Raw genomic sequence first — 18,750 nt, 5'->3', positions numbered from 1 at the left:
TGTTTTTATTGGCTCTTTTACGTGACATACATTAAGATGATTGGCTCTTAAACCACTTGAAAATATATATTTCAACCAGATCAATAGAAATATGAACATTTTATTTTTGTTCACTTGAAGAAAAAAACTGTTTTTACTGTAGTTGTAGCTGTGGTGGCCTCAACTGTTTCTTCATCGCTAAAAATAAACATTTTAGAAGTTGTCAGTTTTGATTTAGAGATGGACATGAGGCCATTCAGGCTAATACAACAAAGGAATAAATTATTGTCACGGATGACTTTGTGGAGCATCTTCATGTAAGTGCTCATTTACTTGTTTAATTGTCTCAATGTTTCCGTCATCTCTACTCTAGCCGTTTAGTTTCAAACACATCTCTTGGCATCCTGTTCTTTGTGCGACCTTTGTTGGTGCGTGCGCAGAATCCAAACACTGAAAGAAACCAGACATACACACGGCAAGATTAATTTGAATGATTGACAAGCAACCAAGCTCTGTTAATCAAGTTATGCTTACTCTGATTAGGACCTTAATGTGAGTAAGATAACCTGGTTAAGGTGTTTACATGAGAGTTGCAATAATGTGCGTATTGCATTAGTCTGGTTATAATTGAATTATTGGTGTGCATGTAAATGCTCTTTCTCTCTCTCCTTGGCTCATTTCCAGAGCTCGGCCTCAGTATTTTATGTGAGAGGAAATCTCTGCGAGTACTGTAGGTCTCCGCTGATCAGAGGAGAGGTGAGACATGAGCATGTGTGCAGCAGTTCATATGAAAGCCACCTGGCTCTCTCCGGCTCTGTGATTTATGCCTTTGATAACAACAACCCAGAGATGCTTTCAACAACAACAAAGTAGCGCTGAAGGATGACAACAATAGGACACTTGTCAGTCTGGAGATGAAAAGATGTCTTGCTAGGTGGCTGTCTTCTCTGTAACTCTGATAAATATTTTTTCTCTTTTTGTTTTGTTTATTTGTCTCTATGTGTTTCTCTATACCTTATCAAAGGTTATTGATGAAGCAAAATGTGAAGTGGAGTCAGTTTTCCATCTCTGACAGAATGCGTCCCTCACCCTGTGAGGAGACGGCAGTGTGCTTCACTGCCTCCGCTATGACTTATCAACAGACTTATTTCCGCTGGCTTGTCCTTCTTTATGTCACACAGTGACAGGAAAAAACATGCGCCTCTTGTATGATATCTTATATTTTGCTTACATTATTGACACTGAATGTGCTCAGACCGCTCTGTGATTCATCTTTGTAAGAAAAAAAAAGAAGACATGAACTGTTACAAGTATGTAAAACCACAGTCAAATAACAAATGTAATTTTAAATGATTAAGGATTATGAATAATTTACAAAATTCAAATGATACAAATTAAAAAATAGCATAGTAGTTTGATTCTTTTTAAGAAAACAGACAGAATATATTTATGTATATATTTTTTAAATCAATCTTCTTTTTGGTTTCTGTTTATCAGTTAACAAATATGGCTATCCTTTTTTAATGTGGGATAGATCAAGTACAATGTGGCTGTTAAGGTTTTACAAGTATTTTCAGTGTACCAAATCTGTTTTCAATAGTCTGTAATATAGATTACATTTTGGACATTACGAGCAAAAACTTTAAAGAAAAAGCTTAAAAAATGATGCTTCATTTCAAATTAAACTAACACAATGTCATTTGCCCTGGTGCTGTACAAAAATAAAATGCAACTTAGACCATCTAATCAATATTTAAATGTTAAATAATATTGTTTTTTCAAAATAAATGCTTCTTTCAGCTATTTTTGTTTTAATTTCTCCTTGTTATACTCCTCATTTTAATTTATTATTAAAAAAGATGTTATTTTACCATCACAATGTTTCTGTATTTACTTAATGCCGGAGATTTCGAGTATGATATGATGATATGATCTTTTTTCTTGACACTCAACAGAATTCCTATCAAATAAATTGGACTCAACTGTTCTGGCCGCACGTCTACCTGTATTTGTCGGTATCGTTGTCCGTTCCTCTCTTTGTCTTCCTTTCCTATTGATGTGTCTGCTGGTCTTCATCTGTCTCACTCGTCACTCCTCTTTGCTGCTCATCTGTCTCACTCCTTCTATCTGCCCCCAAAACCGACTGTAGCCGCAGGCTGAAAGGCTTGTTCACCAGCCTCTCTCCCAAGCCAAGCTGCTGTGTTAAGCAGCTTAGCATGAAAACTCTGCTAGCCAGAGAGCTAACCCTTGTTAGGAGCACTCCAATCCTAACTATTGTTAAACTATCAGTGCTTTTGTGAATTTGGTTAAATATCATACTAAAATCTTTGTAAACAAAATGATACACAACATTGACACTCGCTTAATTTACACCCTTTGAGATCCCTGTTTTGTTCTGTTTGGCGGCACCCGTGGTGATGAGCGGTAATTGCGACTTGTGTTTCTGGCCCAAACAGTGTTGCCTGTGTGATGTCACTCCGTTGGCGGTTGAAGGGCAAGTTGAGGAGGGAGCCTGTTGTGTTCGCTCTGCCTGCCCTCTGTGGCAGAACAGCCACTGCTGGGTGAAGGCAAACGCGTCAGTAATAACTGTGCGCCACTTGTGATTTTTCCAGAGAACGTCGCTGTGGACGCTCAGCTCGTTCAGTGTGTAATTCCGCAAATCCAATGGCTTTGATCAGTGGGTCGCAGGCTTAATTACTTTTGTGTTACTTCATTCGACGATAGATAATGACTTTACAGACATTTATTACAATGAAAATTGTATTGATTATTACTTTACTGATATTTCTAGGTCCTACTAGTTTTCATTTTCACTGAGCTATTAAACATTTTGGACCCATATGGCCTCCATAGAAATCTGCACCGTCCCTGTGCTCCTCGTGTGCATTAGACAGTTGACAGTCTTCTTATAGCAGAAATGAGGGGAGTGCTCTGTGACTGATGGAGCTCCTTTGTCAATGACAGGGGAGCCGCTGCTGGCAGTTTTGGGCCAAAGAACAGTACAGATTACATTAACATCAGTCAAGCTGTTGTCAGACTAGTAGGACATAAATAGGACCTTATTGATGCATAATGCAACAACTTTTCATCATGACGTTTTCTGAGTAATAGGATCAGAAAGTGAAGTCTGGTTGGAGAGGCCGTATGCCAGAAAAGATGTGCAGAGGTAGAACAGGAATAGTGCGTTGGGAGAAAGGGCGGAGGTAATTTTGCAGGTTTTCTTTGCACTAGTTAATATCAAGTTAAAATAATCCAAAAAAATGTACAGATAGGTTATAATGTCTGGGTCAGTCCTAGTCAACTGGCCTTTTGTAAATAAAACGATGCAATGCAACCGCAAAATAAATCTGTGGTAGTAGCTCTAGTTATGATAGGGGCTAAAATCAATTTGAACGACCTCACTGCCTTTCTGAATATCATATTGCTGTTCAAGTGCTTTGACAGTTCTGTAATAGAGTAAACAAAGCTTTTGACCCAGTCTGGCACAAGCAAAGAATCCCAGGAATCCTTGACACAAAAATTGCACTGTGCTGTTTGATCACGACTGACACTGCCCCTGCTGCGCCTCTCCTCCTACTTCAGTACAGTCAGGTTCACAGAGACTCATAAAATACAGGTGCCGGTAGGGAAAAAGAGCCAGTATGCACACAAGAAAAAAGCCACTTTGCAGGCGTAAAGAACCCGCATGTGTTGAAAACAGAGCCTCGTGTGTTCTCGAGCCACGTTTTGCTCCTTCAGCAGAGAAGTGATAGCATGAATTTGACTCGGCATTCTGTTTGGCAAGTTAGCTGGAAGTTTATTTTAGGTGGATACTGTTTACAGGGTGACAGTTCAGGCAGCAGTGTTAGTGGATATTCGTAAACAGGATGAGGAAAACAAATGTCAGAGCTGTAAATGCAGAGACTACAGTTAAAGCCGGAGGTCAAAGCATTCTTACTTGGAGTAGTCTCTGTAGAAATTTGAGCAGCAGTTCTTGTTGTGAATATGAATATTTTAATGAAATCTTTCTGTTGATAAAATGTAATTCTTTTGCTCGGAGAGACGCCGTCTGTGAAATTTTCGAGAGTCCTCATCACTCTTTAGGTCTAATCTTTCTTCCTCTCTGCGTGCACTCCTGAGGAAGGCTGAGTTTCTGTGCTACAGGCTGGAGGAGCGAAAGCTGAGGACAGTTCCCCGGAGTCCGGACACCAAGGCCCCCGGGCCTCCACAGCTCATAAACAGATGTGTCCTTGTCCCCAGCCAAGCGCGGCCACTCAAGTGGCAAAGCAGGGGCCCAATAATTGTGAAGAATTGAAAGCTAAATATTGGCTTTATCTCCTCGGTAATAAAAGGGCCATGAAATTGATTTAATGCTGCAGCGCTTCTCTTGGGTGGCTTCTTACAGCGTGAGCACAAAACAATGAGCAGCAGCCATCTATTAATTAACCCACCTAATCCTGCAAAGTTAATCTCTCACCACAACTTTGCCCGCAACTAACTTCCAAGCCAGTGGGTCTATTGGGGGTGTCATGACAATGGCAGTGAGGGGAAGATAGATTCAGCACTTAGGAAAAATGAAAAAAAAAAAAAAAAAAAAAGAGCAAGGCGAAAAGAGGTGGAGAGGGGAGCTGGATGAAACACCGTTCCGCACAGCAACCGTGGGGGAGACGCTGGAAGTGGAAAGTCAGGGGTGCGTGGCCATCATTAGCATAGTATCAGAGTTGATTTGTGTTTTTTGGTGAAAAGAGGCGGAGAATATCATTTGAGGTGCTGAAATCTGCTCGTGTTGTGGCGCGGCTGCAGCAGCGTAAGCGACGGTTGATTTCAGTTGCCTTTTTGCCGGCTTTTGTGTGTTCTTTCTCTCCTGTCACACACACACACACCCCCACCACCACCACCACCACCACCACCCCCCAAGTCTCTTATTCTCTCCTGAGCTGTTAGTTATCTGGGGGAAAAGTGGCATTTCTTTCTCTTCTTCACCTGCCTGCCAGTCGCAGCGTGATGGCACCTCACACCCGACGTGCGCATTCATGGTCATATTGTGTGGACAGAGTTTTGAATTACCTCCTTCTCAGCCGTCTGATGAAAAGCTATGTGTTTTTCTCTTTGGCTGCGGCTCATCTGACCCTGCCCTCTCACCCTCCCCCCTCCTCCTCCTCTTCCTCCCTCCGTCTCATCAGTCTTTTGTGCGAGACCCTCTTCGTGGAATAGCGGTACAAGGCTGGCACGGAAAAATAGGTCACTCGCTGATGCTCCTCTCACCTCCACAGCATTCAGAAAAAATAATCCTCCGAGGTGTCCTGTGCCATTTTGTAATGTCTAAACCACAGTGTCCCAAATATGGCCAAAACATAGAAGAAACATATTCAGCTGGAGAGAAAAAAAATTAAAATAAAAAAAAAAACCTCCAATTGAAGGAATTTGGAGATTTTATTATTTTTTGGGGGGATTTTTTTTTTTTTTTTTTTTTTTTTTTTTGCTAGTGAGGAAAGCATTTCCTGTGGAGATCATTTTAGGAGGCTGATTAGGCGTAGACGGTGTTGAGCCTAGAGTGAGGAATCTCATCACCACTACTAATGACATGCCATTCCTATGCTGAGAGAAGAGCCTGAGCCCTGGGCATCAACTAGCCTCTGTCAGCCACCTCTAGCTACTGTGTTCATTAAGGCCAACAATGTAATTACAATTCACAGATACTGTGTTGGCTTAATTACAGTCTGATTATTAGGCTGATATTTGTAGGAATAATCAGACCCTTAAAAAGTGGATTTATATTTGCATGGAATTAAGGCCTTTAGTCATAAACCGACAATTTGGACAGATTTATGAATGCGTATACACACATCCTTTAAAGCTTCATAAAAAATCTTAGCGCTGGAGTACTATAAATGTTTACATAAGAAGAAACAAACACAAGAGACTTGTTCAGTTCTGGTATAAACTCGCAGATGGAAATCTCTTCTGAGTGACAAATCATCCAACAGATGCCTCCATCTGATTGTGGGAATTCTTTTTTCTTTTTTTTTTGTCTACTATTTATATCTTACACCTGAACATCCCGACAATATATATATATATTATATTATATGGAATGCATTACAGTGGACTATTCTGATTCCATAGAAACTCACAGTAATTGGGAGCACTCCCAAACAAAATGCAGAGATAGTCCCTGGAGGTAGGGTTATTATATTACGCCCGTGTCTGTGCCGCTCAGAAGTGGCTATAATCTTTCATCCCAAGCATGTGACACAAACACCCCCAGAGCCAAATTCTTTCACTAATATAATCAGGGACTTAGTGAATTGCAAACCCACCCAAAGTCAGTTTATTCGCAGTTTTATACTGTAAAGGAACCAATATTTGCACCTTTTCAGTCTGTTATAGAAATACAGTATACTGTAAAAAAAAAAATTTAAAAACACGGTTTAAAATAATAAATTAATAAAATTATAAATAATAATTTGTATATATACATTTTTTGCATCAAAGCGTTGCCACTAGAATCTGAGCCATTGAAAAGCTTCTCATATTTCAACATATTCTCCGGGTTATATTTTACAGAGGTGAAGTATGTATATTTTTGCTGAGTTAATCAGTCAGTTAGCATTTGTTTGAAACATCTGAACTTTCTCCTCCAAATACTCAGTGAGTTGCTCCCGGCTGTAGGTCTGTCTCTGTGTGTGGATCAGTTGGTCTGCAGGGTTTTGTATATCGCAGTTGGTTTTGTAGGCGTCTGCTGATAGATGTCGCCCCGACATACTGTAAAGCCACCGCCTCTGACTGCTTTAGTTTTATAGCAGCGCAGCTCAGCGCCGGTATCTACATTCTCCTGTAGCTCTGGGAAGAACTCATCCATGTGCAGGCAGTGATGTGTGTGTGTATATGTGTGTATGTGCCTGCAGGCTTCCCAGCGACAGCATATGGACCGGTGGCGGCAGCGGCAGTAGCAGCAGCGCGTGGCTCAGGTAGGGGGGCCCGTGGAAGAGGCGGCTACTTGGCGTACCCACAGAGCACAGGGCCAGGTAAACGCTCTGTCCATGTTCTGTGTGGCTGCTGCTCTCTTCAACTTCTCCTGCTCTGCTTCTCCCCATAGACATAGTCCCCCGATCCCCCGACACATTCGGCAACATTTTCAGTTTAGTGTAGTAACATGTAGTTTAGACACAGCAGAGATTTCACCCAAGATCTCTTTTTCTAATGTAATTGTAGCTTCCTTAAAGGCCTAATCTGCCCATGTAGGAACATTTATCAACATATCGCAGCCCTACTGACCCCCACAACTTCAGCCACAACTAAACCCTTATGCCAAAGGTTCCCATGTAATTAGGACAGTGTATTAAAAAGGGCTGATTGGATCCAGGCAGAGTTAGATAAATTATAACGTAAAAATCTTCTCTACAAGGACGTTTGCGGTACAAAAACTTGAGTAAAATGGGGATCTGTGGTCTGAAACATCTGTACTTGAAGCTTTTGAGGGTTCCTGACATTAAACAGATAGAAAATTGGCCAATCAGATCATAACACTGATGCAAGAATCTAAATGTAGCTGACAGCAGTTCAAGGAGTCTTTCCTTGATGTCTCCTTGCATCAGAAATCCCTTTAGATACTACTTTTTTTTTTTTTTTTTTTTTTTAAATGAACGTGGATAAATGATCTGTAGAATTAAGTAGTCTAAATATTTAAATGAATATTCAGTGCTTTGCCAGATCAAAAATGATTTTATTGTCATTTTATGTATTTTATAGTCTTTTAAAAAATAGTGAGTAGTAGTCGTGTTGTCTTCTTTTCTTTACTCACATATTCACTTCTATCTGAAATGACCTCAATATTTAGTCAAAGCAGCCTGAACCTTAAACACCTTTCTAATCTAATTCAATTTAAACACATTCTGTTGTTGATGTGTACATAAATATAGATGTTTAAAAATTCAAAGATTAGTCAGTGCCTCTGCAGTCGTACACACACTCTAGTAAAGCCTACTGACAGTCGTACACATCCTGTTGACACACACAGACAAATTTCTGCTAAGAGATTTGTACCAAAAAACAGGATGCAAGTTTCTTTCTGCCTTAAACAGCATTGATCAAGTTGTCGGCTTCATTTAGACATCCTGCTTTTTCCACCCTTACAACTGTAGATCATTCAATAGCTGTCAATAAGAGCTCCCCTGACTGAACACACAGCCTCTACAGGCTTCAGGGGAGAGTGTCTTTCCCAAACAGACATGCGATTAGAAGCTTGTCGGAGAAAATGTGTTTTAATTGTAGCTCAGATGTCGTCGTTTTTGTGCAGCGGCTCACAGTTATAAAGTCGGGAGGCAGTTGATTAACGTCATGTGATGAGAAACGCACATACAGGCAGCTACAGTATGAGCGAGTGCAGCGTGTGCATACTACATGCATGTACTGACAAACAAATTCAGCCACTTGCCCTCATTTGAACTTAATTCAAATCAACGGAGGGAACACTGGGAGCCAATCAGATGCTCTTTCTCGCACAACGGGCTTTTTTTTGATTTTGCATTTTCAAAACAAACAATTTGCCCAACAATTGCAAACGAACATCACCAAGAAGCAGGAATGTTGATTTGGGGTTAGCAGCAGCCAGGAAACAAGAGACGTGATGGCAGCCATTATGTACAGTTTAATTCTGACAGCTGCAAATGGAAGGGAGACAAGTAAATGATTATGAACAGGGGCTGAGGGGAGGGGTGTTAGAGAGGAATACAGTGACATCATGGGCCTGTTTCAGAGCGCTTAAACAGCCATGACGCAGTTTAAAGAGAATATCGCTCCATGCTTCGTCAGTATAGGGCAGAATCTCTCTGGAAAGCAAAAACATTACAACAATAACAGCAACAAAATCTGGCATATGGTTCTACTTATTTATTTATTTACTGTCCTTTTCTCTGGAGAAAAGCTTCAACAACGTATCCTGACGATGTCACAAGTCCGAGTTCTCTGTCTCGTGATTTTTGTTCTGTGTCACAAACAATTTATTAATGACTTGTCCAGCGTTGAGAGATGATGCTAATAACACACCGCATGGATTAAGACATTGAGCGTCTTCCTTTCTATAACAGACACAGACCAAACAGAGGACACAGATTGTTTAGGTCTGACCTTCCTCTCTGCGTATCGTCTGGGGACGTTGTTGCGTCTCCGTCCCATCTCACGGTTTAATTTGCAGCATACTCGGCCTGATGTCGGCTCGGGAATAGCGATCCTGTTGATTTGTTTTTTGTTTGTTTTTATTGCTAAATTCTCTAATTTTAGGGCAGACGAGGATTTATTTTTTTTTCCTAAAAAGAAAAAAAAAAATCCTCATGTATGACGTAAGTGTGGATTCTTTGTGCTTTGACTCCACCTACAGTTTCCATAGAGCACCACATATTGTATGGATGACGGGTGGTGGGATGTCACCTAAATAGGAAACCACAGAATTTAAGTAAAAAAACAAAACAACCACATTTATAGAAATCACTGTGCAAAATATTAATGTCCAGCTTTATGCATAAGACGGTGCCTTGGTGTGCACAGTGGGGCTTGTTTGTAGGTTGTCAGCGATACACGCACAGAGGGTGTTGTGAGAATGTGGAAGACATTTTCCATCACTGACAGAGGGCACTTTCAGCCTCCTCCCAATGCTCAGCAGACAAAATGACAGCATGCTGACTTCCCTGTCTATGACAGGCCGCTACTGATGACAAGGTGTATTTTGGACTTCTCGATTGTGGCCTTGCCTCTCGCTGAAAACTGACACAGCTATAGTTGTGTACAAACCGAGAAAAGTTACTCAAGAAGTAGCCCAGGAAACATTTTCCTTTGAGCTTCTAGGAGAGATCTTGTTGCTTATTTTTACTGCTTCTATTACCGTCTAATCGAGCTCTATGTATATAGTACGCCAGCCAGTGCTGCTTTTCTCGTCTATTTCAAGGCAGGAAAAACAAAACACTTTGTTAATGGTTGCTGCCCAAACATGTTTTATTTAGTCTAAGACGGTGTCAGTCCAGATACTTTTTGCTAAAGTTGTCCTCCAGTTGGTAGCCAGAGGTATTCTGCTGCCCTGATCTCCACTAGGTAGCATGTTTCGCCTCTAAAGGGCGAGAACAAGGGCTCGTCTCAGGGCATGTTTGTGGGGAACGTTTGAGCGACTGTAGCTCCAGGCGAGAAGTAGATCAGAGAGATCTGGCTACTGCACAGAGTTCTACCATTGCCTGGAGGTAGAGAGGTGCTCGCCCCGACTCGGCTTTGTAGGCCGCTACCGTGGGTTTGAACCTGGTTTTGCGCTATGACAGGGTGCTACTGGAGGTCACTAGACGCATAATATCAGTTGAAGGGGCTGAACATCTGCATAGTGAGGACAGTGAGGAGGAAACTACTAATCTGGGGGATGGCTAATGCATGCACCGGGACCCGGGCTGCAGTTTGGACGAGTATGCTCCACCTCTGCTGTTAATATGGAGGATAAACCTGCACCGATGAGCCACTGTTGAGATTAACAGTCACATTATTCAGGAACTGATATTAGACATTAATGTCAACAATAACTTTGTTGTTGATACTGAAACATAATTCTGAAGACTTTAAATTCATGTCCAGTTAAGGAAACAGATTAAGAAGAGCATTCATTGCCTTCTTGTTTTTATAAAAGATGGTCAGTTATCATCCTGTTTTCCTCGTTTTAAAGTGGATTTACCTGGAGTCTCCTGTGCGCCAGCTTTGTCAGATAAAACTGAGGAAATGCAAGTGATGCAGATGGTTCTGACAGTCCAGGGAACTTCATAGGTCCCAGTCTACTCTGGTTGAGTGTTTTCCTGAGTCCCTCTGAGCTTCCTGACAAGCACAAATGTCAGTCTCAGATCTCGGCTTTACCTGCAGTGTACACGAGCCACATTCAGCTGCATTTACAGGCCTGGCTACTTGCTATGTACAGTATGTCCGACTCGACTCAGGTGCTCCGAACTGCAATAGAGTTGGCAGCGGTCAGTGCTGTGCATAAATTGGACTGCAGAGGTGCCTCTGCCGGTTTTATTGGGAGTCACGATAAGCTTCACATCATTTAAAACCCATTTCTCCCCTCAGTTACCGTAGCTACTGCTCTTTGTTCTATTTCACTCATCTCACTTCTCCTTCCACTTCTTTTTTTTTTTTTCCTTCACCGATGAAAACAGGGAAACTCGTGTGACAGACATTTCCAAATTAAGATTATCATCAGTTTCCTCCCCAACAAGCTCTGTGATCTTCAGCAGTGCCCGAGAGGAGACTAGGACTGCTATGTGCACAGGGCTTAATCAGTCTGGCTCTTAGTGAGCTCGGGTCCATTTGTCCCAGATGCTAATCTGCAGAGCTCAGCTCCGAGGCCAGAAGCACTTTACATGTTTTTGGTGCAAAATAACATGAGCAGGCATGCCAAGCCCATCCTGCTTGTTTTTTTTTTTTTTTTTTTGTTTGTTTGTTTTTTTGTCTAAAGCCCAGGGAAAGATTTGACACATCGGGGAGGGCAAAGTGTCCCTTTGCACCTCCACCACAAAGCGGAGGCTCTCACAGCTGTTGGGAGCAGATGCTCGGAGGTTACAGGCACAGGCCTTCAGGGACATCACCACTCTGCCCTCCAGGGGCTGCATACATAACACACTCTCCAAAGAAAACTTAGTGAGGGCTTAATGCGAGGAAGATATTTTGTCCTCAGTCCTGTGAATTCACTTATTAAATACAGTCTGCGTGTTGGATGCGTCCTAATAAGTGCAGACATTTATTTTTACGGATTACATTACTTGTTTTTAAATACATAGAGAGTTTCCTGTATATCTATCTAGAAATAGCTTTCAATCTACCTTTCTAAACTAACAAGATTTGACAATCTGTTAACGTACCACATCTGAGTACGCATTGTTGAAAGACATAATTCCTCTTTCAGTTATATTCCCCGCTCTGTATCTAAATGACCATTAGATGTAGCCAGTATCACGCTCAGATTTCACTCGTATGGGTCTTAGATTTCTTCAGACCACTTAAGCATGACCAGACATGTTTGAAAAAATGTGTTCCGGCAAAAGGCCAGGGCTGTCAGCTCCGAGCCCGCTCACGAAACGATAATCTGTGCCGACTGTCGATAACTGAGTGCCCTTTCTCAGTCCCAACTAGACCAGATCCCTCACAGGTTAAAATCTGCATTAAAATCATTTAGTGTAGCCTGTGTGGGCTTCCCTGCAGCAAATTAGTAGGAGCTGATTTTCTACACTGTTGCACATTATTTTACCCATGATTCAGTGTTCCCATCCCCTCTTCCTGCTGTACCTTTCCACAATCATTCCCCAAACCAAACTAAATCAGTGGCTCTGTTGAGTTTGTCCATGACTGGGAAGAACGGCAAGAAAAGGGACAATCAGGCATAAAAATGGAAAGTAAAGAAAACAGAAGCCTGAGTATGGGTGAGTAAATGCAAGAAGAAATCATCTGTTAAAATTCATTAGCCAAGCTTCTCTGAACACAAAATGACAAGACATTAAATATGTATTATTTATGAAATGTCTGTGCTCTCTGAAAAGGGTGTCTAGTGCTGTTAATTACTCAGCCATTCATTCAGAAAAGATTATTTCAAATGGAAAGTGAAAGCAAGGCTAGACAGCAAAAGAGCTGTTAGTTTCTTTCACGCTATTTTTAAATGACATTGGTGAAAATGGAAAAGCTAATTATGGTAGCTCTGAAATTCAAAGCTAATTTGAGAAGCAGCATGTCAGGTTTATTGACATCTTCTGTGGAGTGATGTGGTTTGATGGCCACCGAGGAATCTCGCTGGGAGAAGGAGGAGCGGCTGCATGAAAAAAAAATCCCTATTTGCAGAAATGAAAATAACTTTCGGTGATTGACTTTTATATTCCCCAATTCCCAGGATTTGTTGACTGGATAAATAACAGGTATATTCATGTATATTCAAAGACTCTTATAGATGAAAAGTCAATATTTTGTTGATGACCAGAATTCAAAGTAAAGACCTTTTAACTCGTTTTAGCAAACCCTCAAAATTACAGAAGCTTGTTTTGAGGACATTCAAAGGTTCTAGTTTTTTTTTTATTTTGATGGTACGGCTACTCTTTGGTCAAAATTTGCATCGCAAATTGTGTTTGTGTTACTTCACTTTCTAAGGAGTTTCAAATAAGGTTAATCACAAACTTGGTACAGGCCACTGGCAAAAAATATTTTTCACCTCTTTGGAGCAGCTATATTTTATCATCAACATGATTAGTTTTATTTTCCCAACTAGTGAGGAAAAATATAGAAATACTTTCAAGGTTTGTGATTCCTCCTTAAAGGCAGTCACCTGGCAAAGTGGGAACGAGAACAGGGCATTTATCCACTTAAAGAGAGCCACCCCGATGATGTCAGTAACAGATGACTGCGAGACACTCCCCTCTCCATCGCCTCACAGCCGGCTTTGGTCACTGAGGGCAGGAGGGAAAGAGGGTGGGGGCAGGGGAGATAATTATCAGTATAAATGAAGCCCTGCGAACGATTCGCACTGCTGGGTCCCCTGATCTAGTCTCCAAGGCAACCTCAACACGCTCATTTGTTTTGTAGATGAGTAATTACATCCAATTAGTGGCCAGTGGAAAAAAGGAGTCCAAGAAAGGCCCATTGTTCTGGATAGATTGTGTGAATATTAATAGTGGGACGGTCTGAGGCACAGTGATATGATCGGTGATACTAATGCAGCTGTGGGCACACTCTGCCCTGTCTCATCCTGCATAACAGATCAGATAGCCACTGATGAAAATATATGGCTCTGAGAATGTGTGCCTGCATGTTTGTGTCTGAGTCAGACTCTCGTCCAGCTGCCTGTGTGGCAAACCAGAGGCCCAGTTTCTTGCCTGAGCCGCCCGCACCTGGAGACGGAGCAGCGTCATGCATGGGGACAATGTCTCAATTTTGTATTATCTGGACAAATGTGATATGAAATCTAGGAGAATCTCTTGATAGAACATCTGCAGGAAAATGACTTGCAATGCATGGAGTACTTTTTATTGTATGTCACCAACACCTACCCGATGGAAGTCTGGTGTTTATTGTCCTTCAGAATTGGTTATTATTGCTTTTATGAGTTTATATGAACCAGGCAGACATTGTATAGATTCTTTCTGGATCCAGCTGGATTTTCAACCCAATGTGGTTGTTGTAGTTTTTGAATCATCCCAAATGTCTTAGACATTGGTATTGGAGGTTTTGGTCAGTTTTGTTGCAGTTTAAACTTTCAACAGACCATTTCGACATATTTCTGCCGTCAAAAGATCCCGTTTCAAACTGTACTGAGCTTCTTGTAATATTAATGGATGGATTCTGCCTATAACTCTAGGCTAGTTATCTGTTGTGGCACAGGGTAAAACTAAACTTTGTTGCCAAACAAATCATTTTGTCTGCATTTCGAAGCAATCTGCGACTTGAATTGAACAAAGTTTTTGTGAACACTGCTGAGGACACGTTGCTGAGGTCTTGTTTGAATAAACTTTATTGGAATTTGTCAAGGGGCAGAAGCAGCCTTGTTTACATTCAGTTTGAGCTCCATGTGGTGTTTGAACAATTGATCTGTACTCTGGGAGGAAAAAAGTTTTGACTTCTGGCTGAGCAGGAAGTTAAGAGACAGAAGATTCCCAGGTTAATGTGGTTCAGTTACTTTCTTTGACAGCTTTATCACAGATATAAATACGGTATCGTCCCGTCCCTGAAGCTACACTTACTTCTTTTGTTTGCTGCTGTCAATACTTTTTCAGTTTTATCCATAACACCCATAGTTTAATGTAAGTTTTGTCTAAATATCAATAATAATAGTCACCAGTCTACAGTTTGAAAATCAGACATCTCATGAATGCACGTCTTCTAAACCCTCCTATAATAGTGCAGTTTCCCTTTTACCAAGATGACGTTTATTACAACATGGTTCATTTTGTGTCAGTTTTATATTGTATGACAGTGAATTTTAAGACGTGTTGAATCATAGCGCACTAATAACACAGTTTAGTTCCAGTCTGTTCTAAAAACAGGTGATGTATCTGGAATTAGCTTCCTTATGAATTCCCAATAACTCGGATTGTGCTATTGTCAAATGTTTTTCCCCCATTATAATTATTCCATTGATCCAGTTTTCCTCATTAGCAAGGCCAATCAATTTCCAGTGACATTTGTCTAAGTGAAGTAAATGGAATGATTGCTTCTTGAGCTTTGTTCAATGTGTCAGGCATTATGTGACGTACGTGGGAAGCCTGCCCTATTTGGAGCCTATAATTTGATGAGTGGGCAGACAGCCCACAAGTGGTGAGATCAGAGTGCTAAAAAGCATTGGCGGGGAGAAACATGGCTGGTGCTTACATTCCATTTGGCAGAAGTGGACTGTCTCACTCTGAATGGGAAGAGGTGAAGTGGCTTTGAATGGCTATTCGCTCCAGGACCCAAATAAAAAAAAATAACACAAACACACAGCAGGGGAAACCCAGCATGGAGAAGCCAGTGTCACCAATCGCAGTCCCTCCTGAGTAGATTAACTCTCTTATCAAAGAGGTGTGAGAAGGAGCAGTTTCTTTTAATTGCACTCTTTATATGAGCAGCTTGTCTCAGATTAAGAGAACAAGCAATAAATGTCAGCACGACTTATTGCTGAATGACATTTTCTAAACTGTTGATAATCCACCATCTGTGTCAAAAGAAAGAATCATTGGAAGAGGCCAATCTGAGACGTGCGCGGAGTACTTAGCGCACTCGAGAACGCTTATCATCAATAAACACAAATGTCTCTGGATCTCATTCACATAAAAACCTTATCAGTTTTTATTGGTCGAAAAAAAAAAGAGGCTTTAAATTAATTATTGATTGGTGCGCTTTGTGTTTCTTTTCATTTAAATGACAAAAGCTTCCTTCAGGTACGTCCACCAGGAATTGTGGCTTTGAAATGAGAAATGTATTGACCTGCTGTTTTTTTTTTATGATTCTCTAGTTTTATCTCACTTTCTTAATGATTGCAAGCAAACATCATGGGGGCCAGTCAATTATTTATTGTCTTTGGTCTAGTCGAGTCAAGTGGATGAATAAGAGAAAAGTGATTTTTTTTTTTTTTTTTTTTTTTTTTTTTAATTGCAGCCTTCCAGGAAGTGATTGCATGTATCCATGATTGTAGTGTGTACGATGCAGCTGAACGTTTCAAACACGGACCGTATGCCAGGGGGGCCTTGCCACATGGCAGGAGCTGCTGGGGAGGGAGGGCAGGGAGGGCCAATTAAAGCAGACAAAACGCACGGATGCAACCTTTAAAAAAAAACCAATGGTGTAACACAACACCAAGCTATGCTCGGCAATCTGGACATTGACTTTGACAATGAAACAAGTTTGATTTCCACAATGATGGAGTCCCCCTCCCCTCCCCCTCCCCACCCTATACTGTATCTCCCAGGCCTCCCCGATTATGGGTTTTACTCTGCGCCCAGTGACCAGAGGGGGGGGCCCTGCTCCTTTGCTGACTATGGCTCCCTGGGGCCCCAAGCGGCTCAGATGCTGCACAGTGAGCATGCCACCTCCGCCTGCAACTCCCCCCTCCAGCACCTACACAGCCCGGATCAATTTAAGAACCCAGGTTTGTATAAGAGCATCTATCTCATTCACCTTTTTTGGACTTTTTTAGTTTGATTCATGACATTATTTCATGCAGATGATCTAATTTTTATTTATTTATTTATGTTCAAATATATTTTCTCTTACTTTTGTTAAGGAAAGAAAAACAATTCCCCCTTTGGAAAAAAAAACAACATTAAAAAAAAAAACATCTTGCTGACAAATTGCATGTTCTTCCTCCTTTTTTTTCAATCTTTTATGTAGATTTTTTGTTTGTTTCTTTGTGAAGTTCTGTTCCAGCCCCTGCTTGCACATAAGGGGCCGACACACACAGAATGTAATCCTTCATTTGCATGTGAACAAAATAACTACTGATGATGTCGGAGAGTACACTCACCTCTTTACCTGAGCTCAGGTTTATGTGGATTTTGAACAGCAAAGGAGAGCGTTAAGTGTGGGAGTGAATGCCTTTTTTTTTTCTTCTTTTTTTTAAGTCAAGCCCTTTAAGTATTCCAAGTCTAAGAATGATTGCTGGTATTATTATTATTAGTGTGTGAAATTGGTAGAAATGCTGTACGATGCCGAACACTTAAAAGACAACATTTTTGCATAATTCAGCCATTACTCTGCCAGACATTTTCATCCTCTGTGCTTTTTCTAATGTTTTCTATCTTATGTAATCATAGTTCAGAAAAACTAGGGGTGAGATTCCACTGACAAGTAAAATATACTGCACATTTTGATTTCAATCACAGCGAGCAGTGCATAAAAGATATTATAAAGTCATTCTGTTTCTTTGAGAGCAAACAGTCTTTAGAATAAGCAAACTTTTTTGAAGTTTATATCATTTTTCATTCTGATAAATACATGCTCGTGATCCTGTTTGCACTGACATGTCCTTTTAAGTAGCTTTAACTGCAGAAAGTCTGATGAAAGTAGATGTGTGTGGGTGTAGGTGACCTAAACACAGCTCACCGTGTCTCCATTTCAACGTAAAAGTAGAAAAGAAAAAACAATGAAAAGAGAAGAGGTTGTCCTGTCACTCTTTTAGACTAATAAAGTGAGTGCATACATACATACATACATACAGATGGGGCCAGCTCTCCACGTATTGGTAAAAGTGTTGGACTGCTGCTCCAGGCAGATGTTGGCATTTCCTACTGGCTGTCTGTGCAAATTTCAGCAGCAAAAAAAAAGGAAGCACAGACCAGCCTTCTAAACACAAGCACACAGATGTAACTTACTGGAGTTCTGCAGGGTTTCTTGTAGGCCTTTGACACAACACTTGTGCAAGGGAGGCAGCACTGCAAACACCATACTGTGTTCCTCCAGTGCATCTGTTAGGCAGTATGGAGTGCTTTATTTTGATACACAGCTGTATGGCAGAGGGACAACCATTTATGTCTTGCTATTGTAATGCTATTGTCTGCTGATTTTGAAGCCCAGTTGTTTGCTCATTTAGGTGACTTAAGAGTAGAGAGGGTTTTGTGTCGCCTTAGCAGCAGCTACTGTTGCAGTGAGACGATGTGTGCGTGTCTCCTGAAGTATTCTTTGGGTGTTGCTTGGTTGTTAAAGCACAGGCTTGTCTCACCTGAGAGGACACGTTTGAATCCTGAGAGTCAACGCGGCTTGATTGCTTTGTAACACGATGTACGTGCGTGTTGTTTGCGGAATAGGCTTTTATATTTGCAGCCAACCCTGACCCCAATTATATTAAATTCAGAAACAATGATGCCATTTATTTGGTTGGTTCAAGTAAATAAACCAAATACGAATGATTTTCCGGAAATATAATAGATTTTTTTTTTTTTACTTTTTAGATTAGGTTTCTGAACAGGAAGTCAGCTCAGAGTTAGTCCACAGATGAAGATTGTGCTGCACAGGTTCACGACAGGGAGAATAGCAGTGTCTATATGCTTTTTGTGTGTATTATTCAGTATCTGTACCTCAGTGACACGTTTAACTGATTTAAAATGAAACAAATATAACTTGGACGTCACAAATGCAGCGTTTTCTATAGAGTGAGACATTAGACATGAATTCATTAAATCAAGTCTCTTCATTTTACCTTCACAGTCAGTCTGAGCAGCAAATGGTTCTCTCTTCAGTCCTTTTCTTTGTCTCTTCTGCCAAATATATCTGCACAATAAGTGCCCAAAACAAAACCAAAAGACAGACTTAGCCTGGTCT

At 41.0% G+C, this 18,750-nt stretch overlaps 1 protein-coding gene across 12 annotated transcripts in view; it reads left to right on the top strand.

Annotated features, from left to right (window-relative positions):
• msi2b (musashi RNA-binding protein 2b) overlaps window positions 1–18,750 on the top strand; it is a 243,771-nt gene that overhangs the window by 212,743 nt on the left and 12,278 nt on the right. For 4 of the 12 annotated variants that reach the window (XM_069700573.1, XM_069700576.1, XM_069700575.1 and 1 more), the window contains exons 11-12: window positions 6,867–6,986; window positions 16,403–16,582. The exons of 1 other annotated variant lie outside the window; for it this stretch is intronic. In XM_069700573.1, coding sequence (XP_069556674.1) covers window positions 6,867–6,986; window positions 16,403–16,582 — 300 coding nt within the window. The remainder of the gene's footprint in view (window positions 1–6,866; window positions 6,987–16,402; window positions 16,583–18,750) is intronic. 7 more of the 12 variants (XM_069700577.1, XM_069700578.1, XM_069700580.1 and 4 more) reach the window with 4 other exon arrangements.

Source organism: Brachyistius frenatus, unplaced genomic scaffold (assembly GCF_029030835.1).
Source record: "Brachyistius frenatus isolate BFR_SWC_R1_liver_20210118 unplaced genomic scaffold, ASM2903083v1 Contig_34, whole genome shotgun sequence".
Lineage (NCBI taxonomy): Eukaryota > Metazoa > Chordata > Actinopteri > Embiotocidae > Brachyistius > Brachyistius frenatus.
Note: the sequence above shows the minus strand (reverse complement) of the source record. Positions and strands in the feature narration are given on the sequence as shown.